Source organism: Mixophyes fleayi, chromosome 1 (assembly GCF_038048845.1).
Source record: "Mixophyes fleayi isolate aMixFle1 chromosome 1, aMixFle1.hap1, whole genome shotgun sequence".
Classification (NCBI taxonomy): domain Eukaryota; kingdom Metazoa; phylum Chordata; class Amphibia; order Anura; family Limnodynastidae; genus Mixophyes; species Mixophyes fleayi.
Genome location: NC_134402.1, coordinates 345,776,193 through 345,799,515, shown reverse-complemented (window position 1 = coordinate 345,799,515; position 23,323 = coordinate 345,776,193). Strand labels below are relative to the sequence as shown.

Genomic DNA, 23,323 nt, shown 5'->3' with positions numbered 1-23,323 from the left:
TTATTTCCTCAGCCATTTGGCTAAGGGTCGAGCCTAGCCATGATTTTACCACCAAGAGATCCACGTATCTGCGGTGAAGATTTCTGCTGAGAGATGCGGACTAGCAGAAAGAAGCGAGAAAATTTCCAGCGTTTGGTTCTTACGGATAGGTATTTATGTGTTCGGGTTCGTGTGAATGTAAATTAGAACTTTCCAGACCCTCCAAAAATTTACAAATAAAATATTTATATAAGTAAATGGTTGAAAAACAAACGGTAAGAACTTTTAACAAATTGCCAACAGGCATTTTGACATTAGAATTACAATCTAAAGTTCTTTCTAAAGAAGCAAAACTTTTACAGACTAGCATTCCTAAAAGCTTTACTACATTAGAGTAGTCTAAACTGTGTACATCTCAAAATGTCCAAAGTGGGCATAAATAAGAGAACCTGTATTTGCAGAAGACACAACATTTTTGTAGTGGGTCAATTTTGTGGCAGGGCAGATTAGACAGGTAAGTTCTTAGAATGAATTACTCCAGTTTTAAGTACATTGTACTGACCATTGTATTCGTGTTGCAGGTATGATGGGCGTGGTCATCTGCATGACCTCTCCGAATATGACGCAGAGCACAACTCGTGGAACAGAAACTACAATTTATCTGAAGAGGAGGCTCGAATAGAGGCTTTGTGTGATGAAGAGAGGTATTTAGCGTTGCATACGGACTTGCTTGAAGAGGAAGCAAGGCAAGGTACATCAACAGATAAGAAAAATGGTTAAAACAATATCGAAAACCCCTTTCCTTTGAGTAATATAAAAAGATGAATGAAATTTCTATATTTTATACTCACTCTTTCTGATATTATCTATTTGACAGTACCCATTGGAATGGAAAACAGCTCTCTGAATGTGGACCCCAGGATAGTTTTATTTTTAGAGACTGGCTTTTCAGTGCGCTGGAATATACTCTCTTTATTTAATAATAATAATTTAAAAAAAATATTCGCAGACAAATTTTCAGAACCCTGAACTGTCGTGCCCATGCTTCCAAATACCCTTATCAGGAAAAGTCATTTGCCTTTTTTTCCTGTTCTTTAGCTAACAAAAAAAAAGTCATTTGGAAAAAAAACATTTAATGGGATTATGGTTTTCATGAAATGTATTGAAGTTTTGTTTTATTTTCTGTTTTGATTTGTATGATTTTAATATATGTTTGTCATTTTCTTCAAGAGGAAGAATATAAGCGGCTAAGTGAAGCCCTGGCAGAAGATGGGATGTATAATTCAGTGGGTTTTCAATATAAAAGTGACTATTATGATCCTTCACAACCCACAGAAGAGGAAGACCCTCAAAAAGACAAAGATGACAAAGGTACATTTTTTGCTTTAATTCAACATATCAATGTATCATGCATGTTAAAATGATAGTCTGAAAATAAAAAGGGACAATTGCCTTACAACATTGTCAATGAAATAAGGTTGCATAGACAGTCATTTTGGTGCCCGTCAAATCTCTGTAATTTTATAGAAGGCCAAGTACACATTACAGGTTTTTTGACCCAGTTATCGGGCTGATTACACGATAAACGACTTTTGGGTCCTATGTCGCATTAGTGTGTACCCTCCAACAATCATGTGTTATCGTTCTAAAGCGTATCGTTTGATTTTACAAACGGATTAAAAATCTCTATAAACGATGGAATGATGTACTAATTCTGCAGTGTGTATGCGCTCGCGACCAGCAGTGTAGGCAGATCTCCTGTAGAGTTTACAGAGTCACGATCTTTTTAGCAGATGGTTATGACAGATGAAGAGCACAAATCTGAGGGTAAATCTTGTAAGTGTGTACACATGAATCCACATGCTGATCTGGACTTTCAGCCGTTGACAAAATCATTAACAATATTGCTTCGGGTGAAATTTTCTGTAGTGTGTACCCAGCTTTAGTCCACTCTTCTCTAGGATACCCAGGGGTGGGGGGAGCTCACAATGGGCCTATTTGTTATATCAGTTGTTAGATACATTCTCTGCTAGAGTATATCAGATACCGGTTACACTTGTCTATATAAATCCTGGTTATTTGACTGGAACCACTCCCTGACATTGGCGGGTTTGACGACACTAATGCGAATATCGGCATCTTTATAGCGGTTATTATCTGTAAGTAAGACTAAAATAGAAAACAAACTACATGTTTGTAAGTAAAATTTTAACTGCGCGTTTGAAAGGGGACACTTGGGATTATTAGTTTAACTGAAAGTGATATTTTATTATATTGTTTATGCATATCCACTTTGTGCCATTAAACTGATGGTTTATTAAGTTTGATTGCTGATGAACACCTTATTTACATCCATCCATTCTGAGTCTTTAAGGAGGTTTTATTAGTGATGGTGCAATGCAGAGTTTTGCTGTACCCTTCATGGTCTGGATAACTATTTGTGCAGTGAAAAGCTAAAACTGATAAGACTGCGGCTCATTGACCTGGACTCATCCAGCATTGAATGTTTTATATCTTGCTGTGGCAGCAGTAGAGCTCGATTTTTGTGTAGGATATCACAGCTTGATGAATTCCAAGTGCACAGGCTAATAGGAAATAGCAGCTTCATACACATCTGACCTTACAGTTTTATTTATGTCCAAGTCACATAACTTTTCAAGATAACTTTTCTTTACTTTTTGGTGATGTCTTTTAGCGCTTGAACCAACTGCTTCTCGGTCAAAATTAACATTAAGCTGAACTTTAAAATGGAGTAGTTTCTATCCGAAGCCATGGAAATAATTGATGTTCTTTGGCTGTATATAATGCCTTTTAAATAGGTTGAACGATTCTTTCCATCTTGCCTGATTAGTATTCATTGGGAACAATTGTTGTATTGACCCTAGCTAAATACACATTTTCCTGTGGACTAGTACTAATATTTTTGCATATATTTGATTTTGCAAGTTGGCCAAATGTAAGCATATTTGATGAATTGAGTTAGACGGGGGAAAAAGGAAGTGTGTGCAAATTTTTCATATTGTTGGTAGCTGTTATTGATGCTCCCCTGAACTGTATTCTTCATGTCAATAAATAGTTTTCCAATTTGATTTTGACATTTACACAGAAGTATAAAAATGTGGTTCTGTAGAGTTATTATCATTAACTCCTACAATCTCAAAGCACTGCACACACAGCCTTGTGTTTGTCACTACTTTCAGGCTAAGACAGCTAATTGTGAATGTCATGTTTTCATACCGCAGTCACTTTCGCTGTCCAATTAGTCATTGTTTAGAATAAAACAAATTTTGCTTCAGATGACATGCAGAGCTGTCTAGTGTGTTGTATATGCTAATAAGTGTTTGAAGTGCTCTATATTTCATGTAGGTGAGTGGGAACACAAATGCCTCTGTGGTTCTTCAAATGCTGTGTTTTAGTACTAATCTGTTATGCAGTAGTTAAGATTATTGTAATTTATTACTTTCATTTAAATAAAGCAATAAATGTCATTCTTTAATCATTTTATTGCGTCAAGTGTTGCATTGTTTTGTGTGTGTGAATGTTATTTGATAAATAATGTGGGACATTTAATAATGGTTGCTTGCTAGCGCTCATCTCCTCATTATGTAACCAAATTTGATTTCAAGATCTGTAGCAGCCATAAGCTTTTTCCAGTTTGGTTCTTATAATCCATGTAATAATTTGGTCCGGTCAATAAAATGACATTCATATTCTCTCACATATTCCTCTGATCTCTGAACTTCCCCTAGCTCCTTTACAAAGCATGTGTATGTAAGCTGGGGGACAGAATGCATTTATAGATTCAATAGATTGATATTAATAATAATAATAATATTATTTCTTATTTATAAGGCGCCACAAGGCATCCGCAGCGCCGTACAGAGACACACAAATTACAATACAATGGGAGACAGCACAGTACAGTAAACAGTAAGCACAGCAACTCAGTAAGCTCAATGCACAGCTAGAGAGGGCGTGGAAGGGGGAGGGAGGATCCGCAAACGACGGGGCCCAAGAAGTAGGGCGCGGAAGACAGGGAGACCCCCAGGGGGGACGAGGGAGCAAGAGTGGAAGTGGGGTGGAGGACCCTCGAGGAGGAGGGCTAAGTAGCTGGAGAGCAGAGTTAGAAGTGGTGGAAACAGGAGGATATGTACTTATTATTTTTTTAATTTATTTATTTTTTCCGTCTGTCTGGTATACTGGTGTCCAGACACAAATGGGACAAAATTAAAAATAATTCTGTTGTGGAGGCCCTCTAAGGGTGCAGGCTAATTATAATGTTTTATCACAGTTCATTATCTTATTCCAAACTGTGGTATTTTAGCAAAATATCAAGTAGAATTCAAGATATGAAAAACGAAGACCTAAGTGTATATAAAAGGGTTCATTATAACCCAGGGATCTACAATACCTAAGAGGGCACAGTGTTTTTCGTTTGTTTGTTTTTTCTGTATCTAATAAGTGTTCTTTTATATGCTGGGGTAGTATTCGTCACGTCTGAATAATTCAGTCCCATGTAAATATTGAACACATGGGGTGAAGCCATGATCATATTTAAAATGCTTATGTTTATTAGAATTAATCACTTTTTATTTTATACCTTTTCATGATGGGCTGCACAGTTACAATGTAGTGTGCAGATTCAGTTCAACATCACCATAATGTCTGGCTGCGCAGGTTTTTGGGTAGTACAGCTGAATGAAAGTGCTGTGTGCTATAATGTTGCAACTTTGCGACATTCATGAACACCCTTCATACGAATTCTCACATGAGGAAGGAAAGAATAGCTTCAATTTGCAGTGTTCACAGATGCACCAAAGATCTCCGTTTCCCAGCTTATGTTTTGCTTGTACTTTTTCAAGGATAACAGTTTGGAATAAGAATTTTAATGAATTGTAATAGAAACTTAGTGAATAAATACTATGAAACCGTTTAATGCTTTCACAACATAATCCTTTTTTTCTTTTTGTGTAAATAAGTCAATAATATTCTAGGCAGAGCACCCACTACACATACATATAGTAATTACTAACAGTCAAGGATATAGGGTTGGACCATTTTGATACTGTATGAAAAGTTGCTTTCTTCCTTGAACATTGCATGTTCATATTCATTCACAAAACCATGATATGTCCGCACAACTCCTATTGTTTTAAATTGCACTAGGTGCTACACTGCAGTGGCTGAGCATATGTATTCATAGAGGCCAGATCACATCTGAACCAAGGACATAATACAAATAAGCTAAGTCAAGGAAATTATGAAATGTAAATTCATTCTTTGAAAAAAAAATATAGGTTCTTGTTTAACAATTTGCTCAAATTAAATTAACTAAATAATTTATTTGAAAATGTGTTACTGAGTTGCATAGTGTACTTGGTAGCGCACACTTTCTTAAACATCTATCCAACATGCTATGCATTTGCCATGTCAATAAAACTTATTAACATTATGAAGCCTTTCTGTTTTTCACAACAAAGGACAATGCAGAATTCTGTATCAGACTATCAGGATTGCTGTCTCTTAGTTAATAAAATGCTTTGTGCAAATCTGTTGATTCCCGCTGCAGCTGTGGTTTTTGATGTAGACAGAAATATGCAGGCTCCATTACTCAATAATCATTCTTGTTTTTATATACTTATTTGTCAAATACATAGTGGTGAATGTATACTGGACTTTTTAATTGCAAATTGAGCAAGTATGTTAATTTCAGACTATTGGTTTTTACTGCAGTGTTTAATAATTACAACAATGTCCTTTTCATGCTGTTTTATATGTGCTTCTAGAGTCAAGTGATCTTGAAGATAATGAGGAACCTTTTATTGCACCAGAAGGGCTAAATGTTCCATCTGATGTGGAGCTGGTAAGTATGAAATTCATCTTCTATTTATAATGGTTAGATAACATTCAGCAATCTTTTCACAAAGCTCACTAGTTAGGTGCAACAAAATTAAAATGGTATATGTTGTAGACGTAATAAGTTTTGGCTATATATAATTAGTAATTTCTCTTTCATCCAGTCTGGGGGACACTGCTTATCATGGGTTGTGGAGGGGAGCTTGAGGAGTTGGCACCTAACTAGTTAACTTTTAGTGCTGCCGACAGACCCCTCCCCTCTACAATCCCCCTGCCTCTTCCTCTTCCTGTCAGTTTTTTTCAGGTGCCCTGGAGTTGGGCAGTGTTTTTTATAGCTAGTATAAATTTAAATTTTTTTTATTTCTTTATTTTATTTTTATTCACTACTATTGGTGGCAGTGCTGGAGTGTGTTCTATGATAGAGAACACACTCACAGCCAGCAGCGCAGGCATTCTCCTGTCAGATGGGAGCCAGAGGCTCTCACTGACAGGGAAACTTTCAGAAGGGTGCCTAAACTGAGGAGTGACAAGCGGTCTCATGGACCGCTGCACTCCTCCAGCCTCCCCGATAACCGGCGCTGCCATGACAGGCATAGAGTAGCGGTTATCAGATTTACAAGTAGCGGCGGCCATCTTGGCTTTTCGGGCCAGCAGCGCTACGGAGAGAGGAGGAAGGGGGCTATACCACGGTTCCCCCCTCATGCATAGGAGGAGGGCGCCGGGTATGTCGCTGCGGAGACCTCTTTATTAGAGGTCTCCACTATCTGCCACGCTCCATTTTTGATTTTTTTCTATTTTTAAAACTGTTTTTGGAGCTATTGAAGGGGGGGGGAGCTAATGCATAGAGTTCCCCCCTCCTTCCACAGAGAGATGGTATATCCCAGTCTTCTGGCGCCAAAAGAAGCCCGGGAAGAGAGACCAGAGCTGAGGGAGAAATCACAGGACAGACTGCCGTGGATTTCTCTCCTTTGTGGCCCCTGGCTAAGTATCAGCTTATTAAACACATTTTTTTGATTTTTTTCTGTGTAAAATAGTAGGCTAGTAGGGTTTTACATATAATCTCCTACTTGCCTACATATATATATTGCTGTTTAACTTACAAGTACAACTTTTATTATATAGATTAGTTGTTTCTTGTTATGCAATCTGTTTTTTCCTGCATACATATCTCTCTCTATTCTCTCTGTTTACACAGCTAGATTAACCCTTTAATCTGTGTGGTTGGTGTGCCTTTCTTTAAAATAATGACAGATAAGGGAAAGGGGCCCTATTGCAAAATATTTCACTTGTTCAAAGTGTCAAGTTAAATTACCGTGTGGGCAGGGGGACCTGTTGGCGCTCTGTTCTGCATGTGATGCAGGGACTTCCACTGTGCAGACTCATCAGTCCACAGCCCCTCTGATGGAGGAGCCGGCCTGGGTGGCCTCCCTGACACAGTCGGTTTCCTCCTTAGTTCAGATGGTATTACAATCTAACCAATTGCTATCTAATATGGCTACTTCGGTGGCTTCTAATAATAGCACTAAGCTGGGCCTCCCTGTTACCACAGGCTCCATTGGAACGTCTTTACCAGGACCTTCCTCTTCTGACCTAACCCCTATCCCCACGGAAGCGGCATGGTCTACAGCTTTCCTAAAAGGTTTAAATAAGCTTAACTTGTTGCTTGAGTCCCCAAACATCTCGTCCGCTAGAAGAAAGAGACCTAGATCAGATAATCCTATCATGGTCCTTTCAGATTCAGAGGAATCTTCTGAGGATGAGGGGGCTGTTTATTCAGATTCTGACCAAGTTCAGTCTTCGGAACAGGAGGATAGTTCTAAAAGCCAAATTTGTTAACGATTTGGTCTTTGCGGTTAGACAGGCGTTGGACCTCCCAGAACCGGAGGATCCTACGCCTAGAGACAGAATTCTGTTTAAAAAGGCCAAAAGAAAGGCTTCCCGTTTTCCCCCTTCTAGGGAACTCGTAGACATTGCAGAAGGAGCATGGAAACAACCTGAGAAGAGGTTCTCAGTTCCCAGAAGATTCTCCTCCTTGTATCCCTTACAGTAGGAGGAGGTAATTCGTTGGGAAAGTATTCCTAAAGTAGATGTTCCTATAGCCCGTTTGGCTAAACACACCTTACTTCCAGCTCCTGGTTCAGCGTCCCTTCCGGATGCCAATGACCAGAAGGTTGAACCCCAACTGAAATCTATTTAGCGGCTGCAGGTTCGTCCTTTAGACCCACATTTGCTTCAGCTTGGGTTGCCAGAGCCATGGAAGTATGGGCAGACCAGCTGGCAGAGGCCTTACAGGGCTCTGATTTACTCCCCCTGGCCTTACATTTGAAGGAGGCATCGGGGTACATTTATGAGGCGGCCCAAAATTCAGCAGCTGTCTCCTCCTCTATACAGGCTGCATCCATTTCAGCCAGAAGAACTCTATGGCTGAAATCCTGGGAAGGAGATGCAGAATCAGAAAAAAGTCTGTTGAAATCATTCTTTTTTCAGCAGCAGGTTTGTTTGGTCCGGAATTAGATACCTTGATATCCCAGGAAACTGGGGGCAAGAGTACTTCCTTGGCCGGTTTTCCCAGGTAGGAGCAGGAAACCCAGGTTCAGCTCCTTTTTGTCAGCCCTTTCGTGGACCCTCCTTGTTCAGGGGACAGTCCTTTAGGGGTAAACTGCCAAATGCCTGAGGCTCTTCTTCTAGAGGGAGATCCTCGTTTTCGGCCAGGCACCAGGCCTCCAAGCCACAGTAGAAGCCTGTGTCCTGACGATCACTAGTTTCCCCGGGGGGAAACCCCAGTGGGAGGTCGTCTGCCTTTGTTTCTTCAACAGTGGACAGCGTCCACCCAAGACTCTTGGGGCATTATATGAAGGGGATACAGGATAGACCTGCTGGGCCCCAGGCCCCATAGTTTCTTCGTAACCCCTCTACCCCGAGATCCATTCAGAAGACAGGCAATACAGGATTGTGTCGCCTCTCTTCTCTCTCAGATAGTTATCTGCAGGGTTCCAGTATTCCAAAAGGGACGGGGGTTTTATTCAAACCTGTTCTTTGTGAAGAAGCCGGAAGGCTCCTTCCGACCCATTTTAAACCTAGAGAGCCTCAATGTGCACCTAAGAGTCTACACATTTCGGATGGAATCTCTGAGGTCGGTAATAAACGGTTTGGAGAAAGGTCAATTTATGGCTTCCATAGACATAAAAGATACATACCTCCACATTCCCATTTGGAAGGGCCATCAGTCCCTCCTCAGATTTACTATAGGACCCTTCCATTATCCGTTTCGGGCCCTCCCATTCGGCCTCTCCACGGCGCCGAGGGTTTTCACAAAAGTCATGTCGGTTATGGCAGCTCGTCTTCACCTTCTGGGCATCCAGGTCGTGCCTTATCTGGACGACCTGCTCTTCAAATCCTCCTCAGAGAGTTGTTTGCGTTGTCACTTGTCCCTTGCCTTGGCGGTTCTCAGGGGCCACGGATGGCTCATCAACTTGAAGAAGTCTCAGATGGTTCCGTGTCAACGCATGGTTTTCCTGGGCCTCATCATGGACACCAGCCAGCAAAAGGTGTTCCTGCCTGTCGAAAAGGCTACTTCAATTCAGGAAATAACATCCCAGGTCTTGTCCTCTCCCAGCCCCTCAATCCACTTGTGCATGCGGCTGCTGGGAAAGATGGTGGCCTCTTCGAGACCATTCCATTTGGTCGAGCCTACTCTTGCTATTTTCAGTGGGATCGTTGAAGAAGTGGTCAGGATCCCACCTACGCCTGGATCTCCAGAAGATCTCTCTATCCCCGAGGTCCAGAGAATATCTCCAGTGGTGGCTGATTCAGGATCACATGACAGTGGGCAGATCCTTCTCTCCGTGGGCGTGGGTCATAGCCACGACAGACGCCAGCCTGAAAGGTTGGGGGGCGGTTATCCTACACCTCCGGCTTCATGGCATTGGGTCGGTTCAGAATCATCCCTACCCATAGATGTGTTGGAGCTGAAGGCTATTCTTTTGGCCCTCAAAGGAGGACAATCCCTCCTCCAGGGCCACCCTGTCAGGATTCAGTCCGACAATGCCACGGCTGTGGCATATGTCAACAGACAGGGAGGAACCAAGAGTGCAGCGGCAATGAAGATTGCAGCCCAGATTTGTCTTGGGCAGAACTTCATGTTCTGGAAATATCGGCAGTATTCATCCCAGGAATACACAATTGGGAAGCCGACTATCTCAGTCGCAACCAAATGATGCCGGGGGAGTGGTCTCTCCATCCGGAAGTCTTTCAGTCCCTAGTACAGAGGTGGGGTCTTCCGGACATAGATCTTATGGGCTCCAGACACAACAGGAAGGTCTTCAGGTTTTGCGCAAGGTCAAGAGACCCCTTAGTGGTGGCAGTGGACGTCATGACCATGCCATGGGAGTTTCCTCGCGTTCTCAGACGGGTAAGGCAGGGAAGTCTGCCAGTAATTTTAGTAGCTCCCTCATGGCCGCGCCGAGTCTGGTACGCAGACATAATCTCCATGGCAGAAGGACCCGGGGTTCGTCTCCCATCTCAAGACGACCTTCTCCTTCAGGGTCCATTCCGTCACCTGAATTTACCTCAGCTCAGTTTAACGGCATGGCTGTTCAAGCCAGCCTCTGGAGGGCTAGAGGTTGTAATCCTCCAGTGTGGTGAACACTATGATGCGAGCCAGAAAGCCAGTCTCAGCTCGCATCTATCACCGGATTTGGAAAACCTATAACAGATGGTGTGAAAATAGGACATGTCACACGTGCTCTTTTCATTTCCCTAGTTTTTGGCTTTTCTTTAGAAGGCCTGGAAGCAGGGCTTCGTTTAGGTTCCCTAGAAGTTCAGGTATCGTTACTTTCAGTCTTTTTTTCACCTGAAATTAGCGGTTTTGCCAGATATTAATACTTCCTCCAGGGAGTCTTGCATATTCAGCCTCCCTAGGTTCCGCCTACAGTCCTGTGGGATCTCTATCTGATGCTGGATATGTTTAAAGGGCCTCCCCTTGAGCCTTTTACTTGTGGCAGATTGAAATGGTTGACCTGGAAGGTCCTATTTCTTTTGGCTATTGCATCTGCACGTAGGCTTTCAAAAATAGGAGCTCTGTCCTGTTGGGAACCATATATTGGTTTTCCACGAGGACAGAGCGGTGTTGAGAACCCTCTCTTCTTTCGTTCCTAAAGTAGTTCGGTTTTCCATCTGAATCAGGAAATTGTAGTTCCGGTCTTCTCATCTACGTTCCATCGGATCAACAGTCTATGGAAAAGTTAGATGTGGTTAGGGCTCTCCGCATTTATTTCAAAAGAACTTCTCAGTTTAGACGTACTGATTCTCTGTTTGTTCTTTATGATGCTAATAAGAGAGGCTGGCCAGCCTCAGAACAGTCCATTGCAAGATGGATTACGGATACTATTAGGCAAGCTTACATAAGGCTAGCCGGCCGGTGCCAGAGAGACCTGGTCCTCTGTTTACACCTTTACAAAAATTTTACCAGTATAATGTATTTGCATCCGTGGATGCAAATTTCGCTCGTAATGCTTTGCGAGCGGGATTTTCAGAGTAGTCCCACCCTTAGGGGGCTGCTTTAGAACGTCCCCATGGTAAGCAGTGTCCCCCGGACTGGATGAAAGAGAAAAGAGGATTTATGTACTTACGTTAAATCCGTTTCTCTGATTTCGTCTGGGGGACACTGCGATCCCTCCCTTCTGCTTTTCCTCTGTGTGCTCTTGTTTGACTACCCTTTTTTCTCCTTGGGCTTTTTAATTAACTGACAGGAAGAGGAAGAGGCAGGGGGATTGTAGAGGGGAGGGGTCTGTCGGCAGCACTAAAAGTTAACTAGTTAGGTGCCAACTCCTCAAGCTCCCCTCCACAACCCATGGTAAGCAGTGTCCCCCAGACGGAATCAGAGAAACGGATTTAACGTAAGTACATAAATCCTCTTTTTCTTGCAGTTATAACTCTTTTTGCACAATTTATTTTTCAACCAGTAAATTGCTTCTGGTCAGTAACGTGGAAATGTTATAAAAATATTTAACTTCTCTCTATTTTGGGTTGTCAGAAAGTGGTGTGACTTGGCTATTTGAGGCTATGACTTCAGTAGATTATAGACATGGTTAATTTTGTCTTTATATTTGGACATCCTTTTTTTATTTGTTAGAATAACTCATTACCAAAAAAGCATCCCAATCTATGCCTGTGAGCCAAGAAATTAAATTGTGTTCTGTGGTTTACAGTGTCTTCTTGCTGAGTATTGGCTCTTTTTTTTTTTTTATAATGAGAGAGGTTGTATGTGGAGTATTATTGGTCTGTACATTTACTAGATTAGGTTACCTTTATTCATAGTAGCAAATATTTCTTTAAATATATTACATTTTTATCCCTGCAAATTTTTTTTTAAAAAAAATAGTAAATGCGCTCAGATTTCAGATCGTGTAACCTGGGTTCAATCTAGTAGGCTTACACATTTTGTGTTTTACAGATATCTTTTATTTCATAGAAAATGCTGTAAAGTGTATTTATGGGATAGAGGTGGTATTTGTGTGTTTTTTGTTGTGGTTTTTAATTATTATGCCATCACTGATTAGAAAAGGGAATTGTATCCTGTTGTAAGCTGGCTTGTGCAAAACACATACAGCAAAGTAAAAATTGATTTTATAACATTACGTACTTTCTAGTGATTTATCGGCACTGACTATGCCGTCAAACTTTTGAACCACAAAATAATAGCGATGAGTGTGATGGCAGCGAGCTGAAAATATGGAAATGTCATATCACACACAGCCACTGTTTCCAGTAGCTTTATTTATCTCCAGAGCTAAATGTGATTTTTACAAACATCTACTACTACTAAGAAATGATGTGACTTGTAATGGTCCTAGACAAATTGCTGGACCTAATGCCTGTATAATGTAATCCAGGTGCTGGGTCCGGCCATTGCTCTCTGCGTTGTGCAGAGGAGATCAGGTGATGTCAAAGTTTTTGCTTCGGACAAAGAATAATTTCAGTTCAGTCTTAGGTGGTGCCATCATGTTATTCTGTGGCACCTATTTCTGGGTATTAAGGTACCTAAAGCATTGCTGAGGTGCAAGCAAAAATCAGCAATGTTTTACGTACTAAACATCTCTTGAAGTCTTATGGGAATTCTCATCACGAGAGGCTCAAACAAGACTTCGCTTAGAATTCAATTCCCTCCACATACTGTTTTATGGCCTGCTGAGCTTAACCCCCTACCCCAGCTTTCAGTAAGAACTTGTATTGCATGTTAAGCTCTGAGCATACAGTGGAGAAAATGACTGAAGGAGGCATAAAGGAAGTAGTAGTTTGGGACCGCAGGTAAAGGCTTGGAGGGCTGCCTGTTGCCCATCACTGCTCTAGTACATACTCTTATGTCACAGTCTGGTCTTCTGAGGCAATATGAAGCTGGTTTGTAAATGTGACAGAGAAGGATTTGAAAATACAGTAGAGCTATAAGAATAAAGCAGGATGTGTCCTTTTACAATTTAACTCAAATCTAATGCTAAAGTTTTACAGGCCTTTAGTGGAGCAGCTTAATTCCTAATACTATGAAAATCTGTCTTGATCCTTTGAAAAAATGTTGCAGTGAGTTTGTGAAATAGTTGTTAACATAGTCTTTCATTAAGAAAAGTAACTTTCTGGGGTTTTTCTTATTTTGTTTTGTTTTTTTCCCCCCATCAGCCACCCACAGCAAAAATGCATGCAATTATAGAGCGCACAGCAAACTTTGTCTGCAAACAGGGTGCTCAGTTTGAGATCATGCTGAAAGCCAAGCAAGCACGAAACTCGCAATTCGACTTCTTACGTTTTGATCACTACCTCAACCCTTACTACAAGCACATACAGAAGGCGATGAAGGAGGGACGTTACACCCAATTGGCAGAGAAGCGTAACGAGGAGCAGAAAAGTAAGACATTTTTGTTGAAAGGCACTCTTAGTCATCTTTTTTTATTTAATAGTTTAGGAGAATTGGATTAAATTGAGATATCTTTGCTTTTCTGAGAGTGAGATGGATGAGTTATAATAAACCATGGCTTAGCAGTCTTACCAAAGAATGATTCTCAGGTGCTTTGATGTAGGAAATAAAGTTTGTTAAATCACGTGCACGCAGATCACCATATGATATCAGAAGGTAAAGATTATATATTTTGCATACGTTTTATAGGCAATTATCTTGGCACCCTTTGCACAGGGGCATAAGCTTAATATTTGCATTGATTGGATAATTACTAATTGCGTGCATCTCCACTCAATGCATCCACCTCTCTGTCATATCAACAGAAGCCCTAATCACCAAATGGGGACATTTCTTCTCTTATCAGCATTTCTAGCTAAAACATTACTGGCAACATCTCGCACAAGCACATTTCTAGAAGCACGGAGTTCATTTTACAAAAACATTCAACTTGTAATAATATGGTACTTTGCATATCATGGCTGCTAGACTCCATTTTTTATCCAGATAGTCATTCACCTTTCACAATCATTACATGCTAATGCTTGAAGAATTCATGTAAATGGTAGTTTGCAAAACTTCTTCAAGTTAACAGTTCTTTAAATAGTAAGCATACATTTGCCTGCATTTTATTCTTGTCTTAAGGTATTTGCTCTCGGTTATGATAGTATAGTATGTAACATATTAAGGAACAGAGGTGCATGATACCCAGTTGACCAGAACAGTTTAGAATATTGTGGTTAGACGAATGCACAAAGAATAGTTTTGTAAAATATTTAGGAATAAATGTATTGATTTGTGAATGTTAGAAGCTGTCTTCAAATTGACTCAATTTGAATCTTAAAATTCATTATTTTCCCTCATAATTTCATCTCCAAAGTGATGACATCATTACTCCCTACTTATGTAGGTATTATGTACAGCTACGTGTATTTTAGTTGTATAAAATTTTTTTTTAACTGCTCGCAGATTCAGGGTAAACAGGCGATATCTGATGATAGACCATGGAGCTATTAAGGGTGTCTCTGGTCATGTCATAATTATGGTGCACATTTCTGTATTGGAAGTAATTATAGACATATATTCTGCCAGCAGTAATAACATTAGTCATTTGAAGTCATTTCTATTTTCCCAGGATCTGAGGCCAACACAGAAGAAAATGATGAGGATGATGACGACGATAATGAAGATGGCGATTACCTACATCCAAGTCTATTTGCTTCAAAGCGATGCAGCAGACTTGAAGAGCTTACAAAGGTGGCTGTGATTTTGTCTATCTGTCCATGAATATCCTAGATCAGATCTCCCCATTACTATAGATCCAAATTCCATTTCAGCTATTATAAAATTCTGTTTACACTAAACTTAATGTTTGTCTGTCTATTTATCCTCCGGGTTGGGTACTGAACCCCGAACATCACTACCCCGACATCTTCCCAGTGAATTTCGGAACCCCAACATGCTGTTAATATCGATTGTTTTAAAAACTGACTTGCAATCATTGCCACCATTTAACATGCCACCAGCACAGAATCACGTTACTTTGAACACCGGCACTATTATTCTTGCTCTTAGGGGTGCAATGGAAGGAGGCGGCACCTGTATATTATACAACTTTTCTTAATAACATTGTATGGGCGGAGCTTCCTTCCATTGCATCCTTAAGAGCAAGAATAATAGTGCGGGCGTTCAAGTACCGTGATTCTGTGTTGGTGGCATGTTAAATGGTCGCAATAATTGCAAGTCAATCAAATTTTTTAAACAATCAATATTAACAGCATGTTGGGGTTCCGAGAATCGCTGGGAAGATGTCGGGGTAGTGCTGTTCGGGACCATGACTACTACCGCTATCCTCCTTATGTAGGGTTTGTGGGAACTAAGCCTTGAAGTTTTTAATATAAATATCTGTAGCTTTAACATCTTGGTAATATCTATGAAACTGTGTGGACAGTGCCCCTCCAAGTTCTGATAAAATGATGATCTTCAGAACATATGTCAAAATATAAGTGTTGTGCCATATTTTCCGTAAATCTAAATACGTGTATAGAATTTAGCATGACCTGTTGTTGCATCTTTAGGACTTCAGTTTTCTATATTCTTCTGCTCTGTTCATGTGGGGGGAAAAAAAGTACTACTTTTTATTTTATTTTCATTCTTTTTTATTTCTCATTAAATTGCTTCACAGCCCTTAAAGGTTATTGATCCCGACCACCCACTTGCAGCACTTGTCAGAAAGGCGCAGAATGAGAAGATGGCCTCTCAGCTGGCCCTTAATGTTGCACCTGCTCCAGCTACACCGACAGAAAGTACTGCAGATAGTAAGTGAGATGAAGTCTACTTATAGTCCTTGAATATGGTTGTCTTCAAAAGCTGATGTATAGGGGGCATTTCTCTTGTTTTTCTTTGCCTTTATACCCTATTTATCTAGCATTGATGTATTAATGTGATTACTTGCTGTATCACGCAGCTAGACTAAATAGTTCTCAGGTTGTGAGGGAAGCAAAGACCTTGTACATTTGAAAATTTTGATAATTCTTGAGACAGCAAGAAGACTGAAAAAGCAAAGACTGATCTTGAATTCACCATTGGTGTTTTTTTTTATTTCATATTTTAGTACATTATATGAATTTCCTTCTAATTGTTTGCTCTTTACAGTCATTAAGGGCTAGATGGTTAATTTTTGCTCTATTACTTGTGTAACCTGTAGCCATAAGCATGTATATATTGCTTCTGCTTTGTCGTTTTTTTCAGACTAATTACTGTCACCATTATGATATTTATATCTTTGGATGTATACTATGTTTGATAAATGTTTGTTTCCAAACAGAGCGAAACTGTGTGTTGTTCTTCAAATGTTAAGTGTCTGCTTAGAGGCCAGCTATACAGTAGACATGCATTTTAGTGTTCAGTGGCTGCAAAGCCTCATTACACCGAGTTCATTTTGTCTGCCTTTTCCCTTTGGCTAACTTGGTAAATGTGCTTAATTCTGAGAACACTGTAATAAATCACATACTGTTTGTCCCTCATAAAGTGGACTGCTTACTCTGAAGACTACTACTTACTACTTAAAGCATATTTATATGGACCCCCAAAGCACCATATTTTAAGTTTCATATATGTAAGGGTAGCTGGAATAAATTAGCTGAGGTATTATACTGATTTATGCACTTATGATATGGGGTCAAAAGTCCCATAAGCATAACTATTAAAGGAGTTGGTTTCCCAAATTATTTTTTCTATTAAATGCACTTACCCTAAATATCGAATTATTTGGTGTCTGATGCTTTGGTTCCCTGACGTTCAGGAGATATCCTTTTCTACCATCCCTCTAGCGGTTTAGGTATTTGTACATGATGGGCAAGAAATAGAGCATTTCACTTCAGGTGTACTCTGCTTCCTCTACTATCTTCAATATATATGTAATTACAACACTTGTCACTATAGAGAGCATTGGTATCTGGTAAAGGAGACCGCCTACTTATAAGTACCACCTAAAAGTATATATGCTATAGTTCAGATACTTGCTAGTCTTGGTGAGTACTTAGATTGCATTTATCATCGTGATCAAATGACCTGACTGGTAGTCTGGCTGCGTCCATCTAGTGGTCGACACAGCAGCTTATCCTCAAATATATTGGCCTTGCTTTACCCAGGGTATAATTGATTCTCATGCAAATACTTTCTATTTATAAAATCTACTAATGTGTCCAGTGCACTGATTACTGAAGTGCTCTCAGCATATGACAAGGTTTATGCTGATGGCGGGACTGAAATGTCAATGCGTCAAATTTACATAATTGCTTCTCATATATTGAGACCAATGCTTTCCCCAACTAATAAAGCTGCTGGAACCCTGCTGTTATTGAGTGAGCCGCCACTGACGCATTCCTGCTCAGTCTGATCTCTACTTGGAGAGTTTAGAAAATAAATGTGACCCAAGGAGGTTGTTGAGACACTTGGTTGCAATGTTGATTACAAATATGGCATGGTTAACAGTCCATTAAAGCCTTGAAGCAATTTAATGTGGAGTAGGGCTAATTACTTTGTTCAAATATTTAGGTGTTCTAGAATTAGACAACTGGAGTAAAAACAAATAGACCTAAAAAAAGGAGAGACTGGTGGTGCCAAATTTTTGGGTGTAATTTCTATTGTTTTCAATGGGTACACTTGGTTCCTTAAGACCTAATATCCACTGATGTTTATGTTTTAGTGACACACACACACAACACTTATTACAAGTATTTTTGTTGCATTCTGCTTTAGATGCCTCTCGCATGAAGTTTTTATACGTTTTAAAAAAAATTCTCTCCCACTGTAAGGCCCCTTGTAAGTATCATGAGTACCACTACAATAGACAGCTGGCGGCAGCGATCGTGGATATGTATGTTAAATGTGTCAATACCTATACTTAGACTTATGATGTTTTCAATACCACAACATTTCAAGCATTTCCCTGTGTTTTTATCACAGGTCAAATATAGATCTAATGGTATAGACATTTTTAGTCTTTCCCTGCTTGCTGTGATGGCTTTTAGCCTTTGTTCTAAGGAGCACCCACTTTTGATTCCTCCTTATTTGGCCACTAATGTCATACTTGCTGTGTTCTGCATCCTCCTAATAGATTTTTACCAGCTAACAAAAATCTTGTTTGTTGCATGGGGCTGTCTTTACTTTGATTTTTATTATGCTTCTACACTGAGAAGTCGTATGCAGATGTCTGTCTGTAATGAATAGTACAGATTTAGTGTATTTCTACACAGCTGCTTGCTTAAACTATACATCTGCATCATTGTAATAACTTGTTTTTCCCCTTGGATAGTACTATTCATACAAATTAATATTATTTATGCAATCTGTGGCATTTACAGCAGTACCTTGTGGATTTTAAACTCAAGCTAAAATGAAATGGCAATAACTGTTCCATTTGGATAGTTTAGTTAAATGAGTTACACACATGCAGTGAAGGGCAAACATTACACCAATATTGTTTGCAGTTTGCCAGCACTTACATGTCAAATAAATGAAACAATTGGGTTGATTTGTACACTACACTCACATGACATAGATGAGCAGTGGGTAGTATTGGCAGCCACTTGCTCCTTTTCTCTGGAACCTGTGCTGTCAGCCCTAAAGTTAAGTAAGGGTTTAGTGAATAATCAGTTTTGTTCCTGTTCTCCCAATCTCTGAAACAGACAATTAAATTTGTCTGCTGTGTTTTTCAGTGAAGGGATATCCTAGACCTGGTCTCCCCACATACTAAAGCTGGGTACACACTACAAAAAATTGCTTTAGATTTGATTTCGGTAACGATTTTTACCAACGACTGAAAGTCCCGATGATCAAACAGATTCATGTGTATACACCTACACAATTTACCTTCAGATCTGTGGTCGTTATCTGTCATAACCATCAGTTGAAAAGATAACTCTGTGCACTCTAGAGATCTGCTTACACTGTTGGTCATAAGTGCATAGACACTTCCACATTTGCCCAACATTGTTCCACTGTTGATTGTCATTCTTAGGAAGTTTGTTTTCCAGCAATAAAGGACCATGAAACCTACAATACATGTTGATCCTATTTGAAAATGTACTATACAACGTACATATTTAAACATTTAATAACGTTTTCGATACCTTGAGGATTGACAAAGATGGTTGTTTGTGCTTGTCTAGTTAACAAGAGAATATGCTATGAATTGGTCCCCTGCATCAAAAGAGGCTGAGTGGAAGTGTATGGGACTGTGGAAGCCATTAGTGAACCCCAGTGATGTTTTTTTATTTTTATTTTATTTTTTGTTCTCCACGTGTATGTGTTGTTATAGGCCAAATCTTTTTTTATTTTATTTGTTTAACACTGTATGCTTTTGTAGCGCTGCAAATATGTTCATACGTTTCTGCTTGAAAAGAGTAAGTGGCCACCTTATATAGGGGAGAAATCTTGGATAGAGGCTAATCCAAAAGTGTTGAATCAGATGACATAGGGTCAGATCTCTCCACTGTAAAAAGCTTATATGGTGGTTTTATGGAAACTAAGAGATATTGAAAATGAGGGTGAAAGCATTGTAAATGCTACATCCTCTTCGGTGTTCTCCCCAAAACATTTTGCCAGCTTGGGTGGCATTAAGAAGAAGCCGGGTGGAGGCAGTGTAATACTCACATTTGCCAGCATTGACAAGCACTGCTCCTGGAGATCAGGGGGGAGGTGGGCGTGTTGGGGGCAGGACCCGACTGATCTTGTCATTTGGTCCTAAACAGACATTTCATCTCCAACCAATTACAGCGGGGAGCGGGGCCACGATGATGCGCAATTCACGTCCTAAGCCCTGCCCCCACCACTTTACTATTGTGAATCAATTGCGAACCGGGAGGTTGCCCTGCTCTCCCGGGAGTCCAGAAGGACTCCCAGAAATTTGGGGGTCTCCGAACATTTCAGGTGCGTAGGCAACTATGGTAATACGCTGCCATAATATTGAAAAATGTTGGAGGTTATTGTCTACTTCTGCCAGGATTGATCAGACTGGTGGTCCGTGGATTAACACACACTGCTGGCTGCAGTGCTCACATAGTGCCTGTTCTAAAAGGAGAAACAAAGGTGTATCCTGTTATAATAGGACTCTAAGAGCCAAGTGGCAAGTAAAAACAGCCAGGTGGAGCTCCTGGGAAAAAGCTGCTGGTGAGAACACTGCTCTTAATGACCTGTGTGATTTGTCATCAATTGCACAAATGTGATCAGATATGATTTACAAGGACCAGTGCTATGCTAACATACTGGGCGAAGTTGAACTTGGTGGAATGTATCTGTCTTTTTAAAGGAACTGCAGAAAAACTTTTTTTTTTGTGACCTATTTGGAGAATACAGTTTACTGTTCAGAATTAAATTTTTGTGAAATACTGCAAATTTAGAAAATCCCCCCTCTATGAATTTTCTTCTCTGTAATCCATGTATATGTTTGTTTTGTTTTTTTCTAAATAAGTTTTTCATCAATTTTGTTTCATTTAATATTTTAACTACAATAATTCATTTATGTATTTTGTATTATATTATGCTTTATCTTACATATATTATTGAACTTTTAAGAGTCTAAATGCTGCCAGAGCTCTGTTTCTCCTTATTTACTCTCTAATGGCCAGGAAAGGAAAAACATGCTTTTCCTCTCTTTCCATTGAGTAGTGTAGAATGAACACATAATCTGTGTGACTGGGTAGTCCATACATTTATCCTTTATATCAATATGGCTTTAATATTGTTTTATTAGTCTTTAGATCGCATTGTCATGTATTGAAATCTAGGGCATTATAGCATTTTAGGTAAGCAGTACAGAAATACTAACTTAATATCATTTTTCATTGCATCTCAGTTTGTAAATAGAAACTTTCATGTTGTTATAATATCATGGTGATTACCTTTTTAGAAGCTCTACTGCAGTGATGGGCAGCATGTGGCCCTCTGAGGCTTCATATGTGGCCTCCAGCGCCTTCCTTCTTTCTTGTCCAATCTGCTTGTTATAGCTTGTAACATTTGTTTAAAATGCCTACTGTGTTACAGATGGGTTTCTTTCTATCTCTACTGGCTAGAAAACTAGTTATCAGAATGTGGCTTCCTAGAGAGGTGGTGACAGCCTTTTTAGCAAAACTTTTATATTTGTTATTTGCATTGAAATTGGTTTCGAAAACCTTGCTAGACCCTCAGATTTGCTGTTGAATACTGTTATGCTATACAAGGGCATATCGATTTATTGCTTACTGTGATGTCTAATATGAAGTGCTCTGCAAAACTAGTTTGTTCTGTCATGTAAAGAAGTATTGTACTTACACCCCTCAGCAATTTGTCCTCCAATGTAGTTTTATCTAAAAAAAACTTCTGATAGTGATAGCTTGCCTTGGTAACTGTTTGCAGAAAATAATTTAGCACCAGGAAATTCAGTGCATTTAAACGGCTTGTAGTTATTCCTATGCGTTAATGATCTTTAATTTCCTACACATTGCTGGAGAAGACAGTTTAAAATGAGGATAACAGACTGAACTATTACTGAATTCCTTTTCAACATTTTCTGTGATGACTTTAAAATTTACCTGTTGATACAGTGACCACAGGTTGCACCCACACTGTTTAATTCCTGATTTGCTCTGTACCATATTGCCCACATTCCATTGTGGAAGCTAAATAAGAGATTTCTTCAATATTCTTATTATTGGACCATACACAAAAACCGGTCCCTATAAGGTAGACAGAATAAGCTCAGACATGACAAGGGTAGGGATGAGATAGCTTAAGCTGGGTACACACTACACTGTTTTTGTCCAATAATCGGCTAAAACAGCCGACATACCACAGCTCATTCAAAAGTCGGGTCAGTGTGTGCAGTGACACGATGGTCGAAAGTCTGCCCATATGGACGATTATCGCCTCATTTGGTTGGTCGTACCGTTTAATATTTTTGATCCAATCTCGTTTCCGTTGTGTAGTGTTTATAAACTTCCGATTGATCCACAACAGTGAGTACGAAATTACAGCCATTGCTCACGACAACATGGCTGTAAAAATTTAGTAAAGGGACGTCCGCTCTTCCCTTTATCGTTCTAAACAAGGCTAGTGTGTATGCAGTCCATGGACCGAGCGATCAGAACATCGATCACATGTAAAATCCCTAGGCATAAAAAGTTGGTCGAAATTTCTGTAGTGTGTACCCAGCTTTAGTGGTAGCTGAGACAAGAGGAGCAGTTGTGACTCAGAATGGAGGGTGTACCAGTGTGAAGTAGGGTAAGATCAAATATAGAGGTGGGATATTAAGCCCGAGGGAGTGTCTGAATGGGTGTGGAAGGGATTAAATGATAATAGGCAGAATATAACTTCAGTGATTTACTATAGACAGTTGTCACAATTCACATATAGGTGTATGATGGTAACATGTCCTTGGACCCAGGCCAAATGTATTAAAAGTGCATCCTCAGCCATAATAATCCAATACAATTGATAGATTTGGTTTAAAAACTTTTTACCACTGTGGTTTAAGCATCTTGCATTGCCACATTATGTAAAAATGTCCCTAATAGAACCACATCCTTTCAGCATTGAAGAGGAAGTCAGGAAAATGCTTTAAATCCCTAGTAACAATGTTCATTGTAGTAGTTTATAGTGTGTGATTAGAGTGCACCGTGGCCTGAAAAGGTATGTTATTGCTCTGGTTCAGTCTTACCCTTGAAACACTTTGTCAATCGATTTCTATTCCCGTATATAGGAGTTTTTCTAATAATATGTTGAGGCCACTAAGTTGATTATGTACAGTGAATGTGCTTAATTTTTGTGGAGTAGCAGAACGCTGCAGCTTTTCCAGTAAGCAATTTCATAAAATTGGATACACCCTGGATACACAGAGAGTGTAATTATTTACAAAACTCTGGTATAGGAGTATCAAACATTGTTTTTAAGTCCATAAATGATTTCTGAATCCCTTCTTTTAAATGTATTCAGTCTGATAACAGCAGCTATGGAAGGTATCCTTATAGCGTAGTTAGTGGTGTGACTAGAACCATGTAACAC

The 23,323-nt window shown here is 39.8% G+C and overlaps 1 protein-coding gene across 3 annotated transcripts in view; it reads left to right on the top strand.

Annotated features, from left to right (window-relative positions):
• The window catches only part of SFSWAP (splicing factor SWAP), a 92,784-nt gene that overhangs the window by 5,053 nt on the left and 64,408 nt on the right, over positions 1-23,323 (top strand). For 2 of the 3 annotated variants that reach the window (XM_075176388.1, XM_075217309.1), the window contains exons 2-7: positions 561-730; positions 1,210-1,350; positions 5,766-5,842; positions 13,507-13,732; positions 14,916-15,037; positions 15,966-16,098. In XM_075176388.1, the coding sequence (XP_075032489.1) occupies positions 561-730; positions 1,210-1,350; positions 5,766-5,842; positions 13,507-13,732; positions 14,916-15,037; positions 15,966-16,098 (869 nt within the window). Of the gene's footprint in view, positions 1-12; positions 150-560; positions 731-1,209; positions 1,351-5,765; positions 5,843-13,506; positions 13,733-14,915; positions 15,038-15,965; positions 16,099-23,323 lie in introns of all 3 variants that reach the window. The other variant, XM_075217317.1, reaches the window with a different exon arrangement.